General features: G+C 35.5%; 1 protein-coding gene across 1 annotated transcript; it reads left to right on the top strand.

The window, feature by feature from the left end:
- Nucleotides 1-328: 328 nt before the first annotated feature.
- LOC105791048 (protein S-acyltransferase 24) lies at nucleotides 329-7,964 on the top strand. Its single transcript, XM_012618925.2, has 13 exons — nucleotides 329-1,009; nucleotides 1,292-1,432; nucleotides 2,094-2,206; nucleotides 2,430-2,509; nucleotides 2,650-2,813; nucleotides 3,461-3,599; nucleotides 3,709-3,808; nucleotides 4,522-4,579; nucleotides 4,767-4,844; nucleotides 4,938-5,036; nucleotides 5,638-5,716; nucleotides 5,815-5,963; nucleotides 7,333-7,964. The coding sequence occupies exons 1-13, from the start codon at nucleotides 710-712 to the stop codon at nucleotides 7,819-7,821; spliced, it is 1,989 nt and encodes a 662-aa protein (XP_012474379.1). The 5' UTR covers nucleotides 329-709; the 3' UTR covers nucleotides 7,822-7,964.
- The last annotated feature ends 5,127 nt before the right edge of the window (nucleotides 7,965-13,091 follow it).

Here is a 13,091-nt window from a genome sequence, read left to right on the forward strand (position 1 = left end):
AAGGTGTGACTAGCAGACAATACCAAAATTGACCCACTTCTGAAAAAAAATTTGATTTAAAAAAGTTGAATAACTAAAATATTATGAGATGAATTTTGTTATTGACGTTGTAGAAGGTTTTATTTATTTATAATAAATCCCTTCTTCTTGTAATAAAACTTTCCAAAGCCCGTCTCCTAGATGATTTGGATGGTGGGTTTTTCTGTAAAAATATTTTTATAACACTAAGGAGTATAAATATAAATAAGAAATACAAAGTTGCGTTGATGAAAAATGAGTAAAATAAGAAATAAATACAAGTTGACAAAAGGAAAGGAACATGTTGAATGATGTAAATAGGTAAAGTTGACGGGGTCAATGAGCAAACATTAGAAAGAAAAGAGAGAAACAATCGGCAATGGATCTTCCTTCCCTTGTCTCTGAAATTGACTTTCATTCCTACGGATAATCGCTTTGGCTTTCGATTGGTTTCGGCCTCTTTAGTCAAAACGGAAAGGACGCCAAAGCGCAACCACATTCCTCCCCCCCTTCCCCTTCTCCTTCTTTCCTCGAAAAACCCTAACCGGCCCCACTATTTTTCATTTTTTTTCCAATTTAAGAGAAAACTAAAAAAAATTATTCAGAAACAAAGTCAACCGGAGATAATTGAAAAGGAGATTTCGATTTTTCCTTCTTAGGACTGTTTTGGTTGTTGGGTTTTTTTGGAGAGATGTCGTCGGAGATCGAGGTTGTTGAAGACGTTCAACCCTTGAAGCAATCGGATGGCGTTGTGGGGAATGGAAATGGATATTATGGGGGAGGGAACAATGGGGTTGTTGGTGGTTTCGTTGATGATGAGAGCTTGAGGAATGATGTCTACACGGTTGCTGCTTATGGGGATTTGGAGAAGCTCCAAAGGTTGGTTGAGTACGAGGGTCGCTCTCTTTCCGAGCCTGATGGCCTTGGTTACTATGCCCTCCAATGGGCTGCTTTGAATAATAGAACAGCTGCTGCTCAGTACATCATCGAGGTCTTTTATCCTTCTTTTTATGGTTGTTTTGATGGATTTTCTGAATTGCCTTTTATTGTCAGAGTTTGGAGTTGATTGTATTTATTATTCAACTGGGTTTATTTGGTATCTGGTTTATGGATTCCTTATCTTTAAAAAGTTTGCTTGATCAGGCTTTTAATGGGTTTACTGAAATGGTTTTTGGGAATCCATGCTTTTGAGCTGTGTCATGTTGGTATTGAAGTTTTCATTAGATTAAATTCGGTTGAAGTGACTGGTTTTTGGGTTTTCTTTATTTGCTAGCATGGTGGAGATATACATGCGGCAGATCACAATGGGCAGACAGCCTTGCATTGGAGTGCAGTCCGAGGTGCGATACAAGTTGCTGATATTTTACTCCAAGAGGGTGCTCGGGTGCATGCTGCTGACATCTATGGCTACCAGGTGAAATTATATGGTTCTTGTCAAATGGATTTGGGAATGTGATCAGTGATGTAAATAAATGTCTAAACAGTGCTGGCTGTTTAGACATTCTTCTCTGCTTGAAGTTGGTTTTATACCAGCATAAGCATCATTTATATATGTTTTAGGAGCAGTAGAACTCAGCAGTATATGGTTTTCATTACATCATATTGATCTTTTGAGGCTTAAAGAAGATATATTTTTGCTATGCATTTTAGTCAAGACTGTTGCTGCAGATGATATTTGTTCCCTTTCTCTCCTAGTTTAGGACCTCAAAAAATGTTGAAGTGATATGCATTCTTGTTTACTCTGGCTTGCTAACCTATTAAATCCCCCTTATATTTCCTCTCTAATTTTTCTCCTTTTAGTATCGTCTCTATCATATTCTAATTTATGCAGCTGTTCTTCACTGCTGTTGGTGATACACTTTCTTTTCCCTTTTCTCGTGGTTGTGTTTTTTTTTCTTGGTCTTGAAGTTTATAATGCAAGTGTGGGCTTATGCTTCTTAAGTTGATGCACAAACTTATGCTTTCATTTTTTCTGTTTACAATTTGTTTGTGGGATGATAATGTAATACATGTACTTATTGCTCTCATTCCAACCTCCAGATGGATTCACGTTTATTTAATGTAATTTGATGCAGGTAACACATGTTGCCACCCAGTATGGTCAGACTGCTTTCCTGTACCATATTGTTTCAAAATGGAATGCTGACCCTGACATTCCAGATTATAGTGGGAGTAGTCCTTTGCACTGGTAAGAGGAAGTTCATTTACCTTACTCTTTATTCACTTGAATGGTCCAAGATATGTCTGCATAATGTGAAGTCAGATCTGTTATATTTATTTCTTTGCACTGCTTAAATATTGTAACTATTTTGTTCATTTCTTTCGTACAAATTGCTTGATTGCAAATGCAGTTTACAAGAATCAGATCTGTTATATTTATTCTAACTTCCTTGCAATATGTATAATACTAGGGCCGCTTATAAAGGTTTTGCCGATTGCATACGTCTTCTTTTATTTCTCGATGCTGATAGAGGGCGTCAGGACAAAGAGGGTAATTTTCTTATTCTTAGATTTAAAGTGCCATTTCTATGTAATTTCATCTGTTAATCTAGTATAGACAATATGTACCTGTGAAATATTTAATTGCATGCATAATTTTGCTTGACTAACCATGCTTCATCTTTTAATTAGGTTGCACTCCTCTCCATTGGGCAGCTATTAAGGGTAATCTAGAAGCTTGCACTGTCTTAGTACAAGCTGGCAAGAAGGAGGACTTGATGATCACTGATAATTCTGGCCTTACACCTGCACAGCTTGCTTCTGAAAAAAATCACAGACAAGTTGCTTTTTTCCTTGTAGGTTCCATAGCATCTAGCTTGGTTAATGATTGTTCTTATGGTAACAGTTTAATATATATATTTGTTTTTGTCTTTAATCTTACGCAATTCAAGCCCTTTGTTGCTAATTATAACTGAATGCCTTGGGCTAAATGACAGATGTTTCTTGCTTCCTCTTCTGCCCTACGTTAAGATTGTTAACGACTGATAAGAATACAATTAAAAAGTACTTGAATTCAAACATTACATAAAAGGTTAAAAATGTATTTTTAATTTCTTGAATACATGTTGAAATAGTTAAAGCTTTATGTATTTGGAAATCAAGCTACTTTTCTCTATGCTTAGGCTGCATTCAGGTTTTTGAACCAGGGGGCTTTCAAATAACTGGCTTTTTGTTGTCGGATATCCCAAATATTTCCTTGTATAGGCTTAGCAGGTTTTCTGGATTTGTGACGTTACCATGAGAAATATTTAGGATAGCAGTATAATAGATTTTTGCTTGTCTTGTTAGAGTCTGCTAAGAAGCTGTAAAAAATTTCATAAGTGGCATTTTGTCTCCTAGCTTTATTCTCTTTTAATTGTTAAGATGCTGTAATATTGTAATTAAAAACTCAGCTGAGTTATATCCCCACCTATTTATATTTCTTATACACCCGTTTCTGCAGGGAAATGCTAGAAGGTTGCTTGAAAAGAGATGTGATGGGAACAGCCGTCTTGGACGCCTTTCTAAATTAAGCCTTGCCCCAGTTCTTTTGTTTATTATCTTGGTAATGCTGGTGACCTATACTCAATCTGTCATAACGGGTGTGTCTCTTGATCTCTTCTTGAAAGTTAATTGTGCCATATCATCAAGAAGTACCTATACTTGTCTCTTTATTACCAATTTATTTGTGGCTTTTGACATACGTTGCAGCATCAAATCTGCCAAAGTTGACAGCTGGTTTTGGCCTTCTGGCATGGATGGGTGTTTTCCTAGCATCTGCCGGTTTGGTTATGTTTTATAGGTGTAGCAGGTACAGTCTTTGACGTGGATTTATTATTATTCTTATTATTGTTCTGAAAGTTTTTTGTCGGTGGCACTGATTTCATTTGTTTTGGACACTGCCTAGCTGTGTGTTTATTAGTTTGTTTGCCTCATTTTTCCCCTTTGGGAAAATTTCAGAGTATTGCAGCTGTCAAAAATTGTTTTTGGAATCATTGTAGGGCTGGAGATGTAATAAGGGGATTTTCTGTAACATTTGATTAGTTCCCTTTCCAGTTTGCAGAAACAATTTAAGGACAGAAATATGATATTTGATACCTTTTGATTGTTTTTTCATGCGATGGTTTCAACTATCTAGCAAATAGATCGTTGATGTTTCCTCATGTTTATTTATGTTAGAAGGTGGGGAATCTTCTTTTGAAGAGATTGGAAAGGGATGGTTTACAGTGGTAGTGAGTTATTATTTTATTCTTCAGAAAGATCCTATTGACATGTTCTCAAACATTTACAATGACAGTGTCTATGATCTGTAAGATAATACATTATCAAAATTGAAGTACATTTTATCATTCATTTTTTGTGTTTCCAGTTTAATTTGGGTATTCCACTATATGAGAAGCAGGCTGAGTGTATATCATGCCTAGTTGTGCTCTAAGCAGGATCTCTACTTCTCTTGCATGTATTTGCCAGTAATTAGATTTCTTGAAGAGTACTTATTTATTTCCTTCTTAAATTTCTTTGCAGCAAGGACCCAGGTTATATCAAGATGAATGCCCTTGATCCTCAAAATATGAAAGACAGTGTGCGTTGTTTTTCCGTATAAAGCCTAACTGGTTTTTGTTTGATTTGTCAATCTTTAGTCTTCCTGAAATTTTGCTGTTGTCGGTCGTATGTATTTTGTTCCTTTCTATCACCGTATGAATCTTACCTTTTAAATGATTGATGTAGTTTCTCACCATACAGCATATCTATCCTTTATCTTCTGCCAGGAACGCTTATTGAAGATTGAAATAAATAATCCTATTTTGCTAGCAGGCAATTGGTCTCAGCTTTGTGCAACATGCAAGGTGCTCACCTAATCTAGCTGATATTGCCTGTATGTGACTCATTTTATTATTTGTTTATTCTGACTGTTTTGCCATTTTAATTTGTAACATCAGATTGTCAGGCCCCTTCGTGCAAAACACTGCTCCACTTGTGATCGTTGTGTTGAACAATTTGACCATCACTGCCCTTGGGTATCAAATTGTATTGGCAAGGTGCTTTGTTACTGATGAGTCAGACACATTTTTTCCCCTCATCATTTTTATGTTTCATCAGCTTGTTCTTCAATTATACAATCAACTTAAAGGACTTCAGTGCTCTTGTACATGACTTTGCTTTTGAAAATATAGACAAGGTTAAAATATGCCATAGGTCCCTGTACTCTTCCCAAATTTATAATTTAGTCCTTGTACTTCTATTTCCAAGAATTTAATCTCTCTACTTTTTAGATTTTAAAATTCAAGTCAAATTGTTAGCTCTGTTAAATTAATTGGTATGACTTTTGAAATAAAATAAAAAATACTTGGTAGCAATGTAACTAAGAAAATGATGTAATGAATTTGAATTTAACAAAATAATTTTAGTAGTGTTAATCTGAAAAGTAGAGGACTAAGTTTCCTAGAACTAGAAGTACAGGGGCTAAATTTCAAATTTATGAAGAGTACAGGGACTTATAGACAAGTGTGGCTATGTGCCATTGCTTGTTGGTTATTATATTAAATGGCCAATTTCCTTTGTGGAAAGAAAAAATTTGAATTATTTGATTGAGTAGGCATGGTATCTGTCGATTAACCAATTACGAATCTTGTGATGCAGAGAAACAAATGGGATTTTTTCCTTTTCCTTGTTTTAGAAGTTTCAGCGATGTTGAGTACTGGTGCGGTAGCTATTACAAGTATGTGGTTTAATCAGTTCCAAGTTCAAACTACATTCCATAGTTAGCAATTTTTTTCCACCCTGAAAGTCCTACAAATGCTTTCTTGTGATTTACAGGAATCGTGACAGATCCACTGGCTCCATCTCCATTTTTTCCATGGATTAACCATGCTTTTACTCATCACATTGGTGCTATAACATTTTTGATTGTGGATTTTTTCCTCTTCTTTGGTGTGGCAGCTTTAACTGTTGTACAGGCTTCTCAGGTATGATTTAAGATTTTGTGACATTTAGTTGTATTCGGTTCTTTTTGGAGTTACCTTTTATGGTTCTGACCCGAGTCCCAGGTGATAACAGAAAATTGTGTGCTTCAGTAGTACACTTACTCTCTTGGTTAGTTATGCACCGTTGAGTTTTGGGGGTAAATTTGCCGTACTAAACTAGATTAGGGCTGGTGAACATGTAGTAATGGCAAGGGGGCAGGGCAGGTTGGATTTTTGCTCGCCGTGACCCCGACCTAAAAAAAGTAGCCCACCCCGAAATTTTATAGAAAACCCAACCCAGTCTGCCCCGAGTTTTATTTCAGTTTATCTTCAAAGCATTTAGTTGATATTAGAGCTTGTCTCAATTAAGCAAACACCATTTCGAAAGCAAATCCCAATCAGCTTGCTTCATAAAATTTCATTCCAAATTCAAAATCCCAGTTGACCCTCTTATATATTAAAAGTATACGTATATTAGTTTACCATAAATTTTTGAGTTGATATTGCGGCAGATTTTGCCAACACTAGTTGCTTGCTTGCAAACATATATAATATATGTATTTTAGTTTCTCATAATTTGAGTTTTTATCAAGAACATTAAAGCTAGAACAGGATTAGGAGATGAGACTGCTTGAACAAAACTGGAGACTGCAATAACTTAGGGATTTAACCTAACTTTATATATATGCAGGGGTAATTTTGCAAATATCTCGGGGCGGGTTTACCTCAAACCCGACCCTGACCTGACTCCACCTATCTTTTATAATTAACCCGACCCGACTCAAACCTGATTTCAAAAAAAAAAAAAAAAGAAAAGAAAAGATCTGACCCTAAAGGATCAGGTTGGGTCGGAACATCTTAAATGCAAGGTTCAGCTGCTTCATCATATATCTTGATCTATGTTATGAGAGTTTATTAGTGATAATGGATTCAGTGAATGCATCCTTGCTTGCATTACTTGCGTGATATTGTTTAAAATGGTTTACTTTCTCCATATATTATCACTGCAATGATAGTTACAATTAAGGCTCCTTTACCCAATGTAAAATCTCAAGCAACCGACTGCAATCAAGGTATAGCTTTGTTCATGTGATATTTTTCTTGGCACACCATTTTTTGGGACTTAATCCGGACTTTTGTCAATACACATGCGTTGAACAGCTTTTTATGCATGCTTTTATGGTTCTCACATCACTACAAGCTTCTCTTTTGGGGCATAATTATTTATTTTGTTTGTAGCACCTGGAACGGTGCTTGTGTTTTGGTTCCTAGACGTATATATAACTCATTTTCATGGAACATGAATGATTTTGAAAACTAGAGAATACCTGTTTTTCTGGTTGAATACTGATCTTTCTTTTTCTTTCTACAGATAGCCCGCAATATAACAACAAATGAAATGGCCAATGTGATGCGCTATAGCTACCTCAGGAGTGCTACTGGGCGATTTAGAAACCCATATGATCACGGATGCCGTAAGAACTGCTCAGATTTCCTGATCAATGGCTACAATGAAGATGTGCAAATTAGTGAAGAACCAGCACATTTTGAAGGAATTGGGATGGTACAAATGGGGAGGGATTTGAACTTGGAAAATGGTGATTTGGAAACTGCGGCAAACAGAAATGGCCATATTGCTATAAATGTGAATTCTAGTGATGCCAATGCACATCATCATGGCCATGGCCACAGCCACAGCCACAGCCACAGCCACGGCCACAGTCGTGGCCACGTTCATTCTTCCCAGTGTAACCATAGTAAGCCAAGCAAGCCAAAAAATGAGAGCGTGCCGTTGGGGTTGGGAATTGGACTTGGACTTGGACATGGACGTAGTAATGGCCGTTCAGTGGCGACATCATGATGTTCTTCATATATTTATCCAGTACAAGTACACACTGACATGCATTGTATTATAAGTATACATCCTTAAGAGCTCAGCTATTTTTTATCGAGTGGCTGCTCCTTTAATTATTATTTAATTAATTGATTTTTGTTTCTTTCCTATTTGTATGTTGTTTTTAGCATTTGTTATGCTTGAAGAGGGAAGTTTGTAATTGATTGGGGGATTAAATAAATGCAAGGTTTTCCAAATGGCCGGCAAATGGTAGGAAAAGATACTGCTTTGCATTGCCATCGATATATAAAAAAATATAAAAATAATGGGATTTTTTATCTAAAAAATACAAAAATAATTAGAAAATACAAAAATTATGTGAATACCATTATTTATGTTGAGGGAGTGGCGGATAGGCAGCACCACTCTTATCTCTGACACCAATCATTTGACTGTTATTAAGTGTTATATATATATTTAACGGACGGAGGATAATACTAGGGCCGCACCGATATTGGACGTTTATGGGTTAAATGTGGGTTTTATACAGGTTTAGGGGTAATTAATGTTTTAATAGGTGGAGGTGGCTTTGTAGGCGACACCAATAGGAATGGTTGCCTTTTCGTCAAGCGGCATTGGTGGAGGGCCGCGGCAGGCGGCACCGCTGGTCGAACTGATCGGACAGTCAGAGGAATAATTTTTCCCGACCACCGATCAGGAACCTGATTTCGGGCCTCGTTTTTTGAGGCTTAAAATTTCCCCATATAAGGCATGGGTGAAAGAAAAAAAGAAAGAAAGGAGAAGAGGAGAAAAGAAGAGGGGTGTTTGGAGGAGGCAGCAGCAGCAAAGGGGTTCGAAAGGTATTTTTTTTTTATCATTTATTTGTTTTGGTTTAGGGTTTATTATGTGTTAAAACTAAAACTAATATAAATGTTTATATTTTCTGTTTTAAGGTATTAGGAGGCAGGCAGCAACCATTTTAGGGGTTAAAGTTTAATTTTGATAATTTGTTTGCAAATATTAATTTTTTTGTTTATTTTTTTATTCTAACATATTGATTTATTTTGTGATTCTGGAAGGAAAGGCGACCGCAATAGATTAAGATTTAAAGGTACATTACATTTATATATATTTTTTGTAATTACGTTATTATTTAATTGTTTTGTAATCCTTATTGTCTGTCTGGATTTATTAGTTGTGTTATATGTTGTTACGTTAGTATACATTTTTTTATTTGTTCAACATTATTACTTTATAGTTATTATTTATTTCTTTGTTTGCATCAGAAGAGAAGAAACTGTGGGGTACAAAATTTTTACTTTAATGATCTGAAAAAATAATACCAAAACGGATCAGCTTACAAATTAATTACCGGAATGAATTGTTTGCTACAAACATTAAATTTCGAAGTGGTCGTTTGCTACAAATTGGTAGGGTGTTCCATTTTTGTAATTTATTATGTTTTTTGGATTATTGGGGTAAAAAGGTCAAGAAACAGTGTATGGTACAACATTTTTACCTAGGTAATATTAAAAAAATAATTAAATACGGAAATGGGTAACCTTACAAATTAAGTACTGAAATGGATCGTTTGTTACAAATTGGTAGGTGACCCATTTTGGTATTTTATTATTATTTTTTAGATTATTGGGGTAAATAGGTCAAGAAACGGTGTATGGTACAATAATTTTACCTAAATAATATAAAAAATAATTAAATACAAAAATGGGCAACCGTACAGATTAAGTACCGAAATGGGTCATTTGTTACAAATTGGTAGGGTGACCCATTTTGGTATTTTATTATGTTTTTTGGATTATTGGGGTAAATAGGTCAAGACACGATATATGATACAACAATTTTACTTAAATAATATAAAAAAATTAAATGGACGACATTACAAAAAAGTATCGAAATGGGTCATTTGTTACAATTTGGTAGGGTGACCTATTTTGGTATATATCATTACGTAACAAAAATGATAAAAAATTAAATGAATGTTTGAGCGACTTACATTATATTAAAATATTAGATGGTTTCTAAAAATATTGTTAATTATTCCAAAAATAACAAATGGTACAAAATTCATTTTCGTTATTTGTATATTTTTATTTGTTCAGCGAAGATTAAATTTTTATTTGAAACTGCAAATATCGAAATGACATCTTTGATTACAAAAATGGATAACACATCAGATACTATTAATAATGTGATACTAAAACTGTTATTTATTCTTCACGTGTCCCTTTATAAAGTTCAACATCATTTTTTATTTAATTTGGATATATTAACTATTGCGGTAATTTAACATGGTCAGGGTCCGTACCGCATACTGAGGGGCAGTGTCAATGGTGTAGGTTATCTGTTGAATCCCTGTCTTATACTATACTTGAAGGCATCCGGATTCGGATCGGCTGCAATGATCCACATGTTTGATTTGAAGTACGACTTGATATCGACTTTGGTTGAGCAATGGCGCTTGGAGACCCACACATTTCGTTTGTCCTGTGGGGAGTGCACCATCACTTTGGAAGATGTTGCACAGCAACCCGGGCTCCCAATTGATGGTAGTGTGGTCACGAGTGTAAGTACAGTGTCTGAACCTGCGACCCTTTGCTATGACTTACTAGGACACTCACCCGGTGACGGTGGTGAAAAATTTACGAGTTTAAGATTTTCATGGTTGAAGGTGAAATTTAAGTACTGCCACTAAACGTGAGGTGATTTGCGTCGCTCGAGCATAAATAATGTATATGATAGGGGGTGTGGTGTACTCATGCTAGATGTAAACAACAATAAGGTCTACTTAATGTCTATTATCTGATTTATACGCTGTATGTTTCTATAGTTAGGGCTCAGCAGTACTAGCTACAATGTATCGCAAGCTTTGTTGGATGACAAAGTGCCGTGCCGTGGACATAGGCGGGTGCTTGGTATTGCTGTAGCCCTAGGCACTATACAAGATCCCATTCTTGGCATCAGTTACTCACCAAACATATTCTTACTAGTAGTGAATAACTGATAAAATTTAACCATTATAACAAGAATTTTGTTTTATTTATGAAAATTTGTTTATCAAGTTTACTTTTTTCGTAGATGGAGTTCTTCTCTAGGTATCGGGTGGTCATATACACTTCTGATTTACTGCTAGATGATTGAGACATACGTCGGGGAAGGGGTAATTTATACTAATATTCATTACATGTAATTACTTTATTTGTTTAATTTAACTCGTGATACTATAAAAATGTTATTAATTGTGCAGTTCATCTGGATGCCATATTCTTTCCCAAACATTGCGGCTATTATTCCCTTGTCTGCTCACACCTGTGGTGCATTAACGCACCCCTACTAAATTTCTCAACAGTCGAGTGGTATAATGAGGATTGAGTATTACGATAGTTCGGGTGCATCCAACATGGAGTCGTGGGAATTCTTCCTTACGAGCTTGCGGCGGTATGTTATTAGTAACAATAATATTTGCATCATCTCCGATAGAGGTAAATGATTAATTGCAGCCATTAGGCGTTTCGATGTGCCATGGAGATCCGTTTATTGCATCTAGCATATCGCGACTAACTTCCATTGAGATTATAAGAATGCAAAAAAGCGGAGACAAGTTATGAGAATAGGTAAAGAATAACCTTATCTTTTTAATATATAACCTAATGTTTTAGGGAAAGATTGTAACTTATATTTTCTTAATACATACACAACATACGAGCTAAAGCCATACATTTTTTGGCAAATGATGACTCGACTTGAGAGTGACATGGAGGGTCACACGAACACACCTTTTCGACAATGGTTGGGTACCATAGAGCCATGGCAATGGGCTCAAAGTTTCAACAAGGCCTTTCATTATGATCATATGACCACTAAATTGACGGAGGGTTGTGTTGATGAAAACACTACATCTTTCGATTCCATTTGTCTTCTCAACTACATTCTACATAGGAGAACTAGTTCTACATCTTGCCTGACCTATCTACATGGGAGGTGCCTCCGACGACTTTCGAGCTTGTCCTAAACAAAGGGTTACGTAGGAATCCGAAAGGTCATCCGCAATCATCTAGAATCCATAATGAAATGGACATTAGGGAGAAATTTGACGATAAGCTGTGTGGCGTATGTAGATTAGCCGGTCATAATCAGAGTAAATGCCCGCATCGAAACTACCACATTAGACAATCGTCGTGATCGGGTAGGAATTGAGATGTTGTTAAAGCCCTATTAATTACATTCACTACATGTAGAGAGGATTGGATCTAAAATTTGTCTAAAATTTGTTGCAATTAATCGAATTTGAATTACAAAGTTAGTCTAAAGTTTGTTGTGTTTATATTTTTATTGAATTAAATAATGTTTTTTTACGTAAATAATATAAAAAAACCCTAAAATTAATAACTGAAATGACAAAAAAGTCATTACATAAATACAAACTTGACTATTTAAATTGCAAAAACCCTAAAAATTAATAACTGAAATGGGAAAAAAGTCATTATATAACTACAAAGTTGACTATTTAAATTGCAAAAACCCCTAAAATTGATGGTTTAATGGTGTTGTCCTAGGGGTATATTTTTGTGGAGATCGACGCTTACGTTGTGGGTGATTGCAGCGATCAATGTTCTCTTCACCGACATGTAGGGGTGTGCGAAACATAGATGAAAAACCATATACCTCAAATGCCATTGATACTGCGGTGGATATGGGCCGGGAGAAGTGGAGTACTGCAGTGGATACGAGCCGGTAGGAGTGGAGTACTAAGGTGGTAGTGGGCTGAAGATATCAAACTCTAAATGATATCTGTGGCTTGATGAGCTCGGGAAATAGTCATTATAGCAGCCTGATTTTTAGTGGTGTCAGAAACAGTGGTTCGAGACCACTAAATCTGACGAGTAAGCTCGTAAATTTTATTATTTAGTATTTACGAGTCAAATGTGATTTTAGAAAGATTTTTACATTAGTAATTTGTGTTTTATAAGGATTTATTGGGTCAAGTGGTTTAGAAAATGAGGTATCGAGACCTTGTTTCTATAAATCGAGTAGTAATTATTTTTATAAATATTTACAAAGTGTCATTAAGGTAGTATTGAAGTTTCGTCAGAAAATTTTAACGTTTTGATAGTTAATTAATTGTAAAGGACTAAATTGAAAAAGGTGCAAAACTTGCTAATTAAAGAAATAATGATTAAATAACCTAATTGGTAAATAAGGGAGGACTTAAAGTGTAAATTAGCCTAAAAGAAGTGGTTGAGGCGGCATAAGTAGAAAAAAAAAATAAAATCATGAGT

Source organism: Gossypium raimondii, chromosome 8 (genome assembly GCF_025698545.1).
Source record: "Gossypium raimondii isolate GPD5lz chromosome 8, ASM2569854v1, whole genome shotgun sequence".
NCBI lineage: Eukaryota > Viridiplantae > Streptophyta > Magnoliopsida > Malvales > Malvaceae > Gossypium > Gossypium raimondii.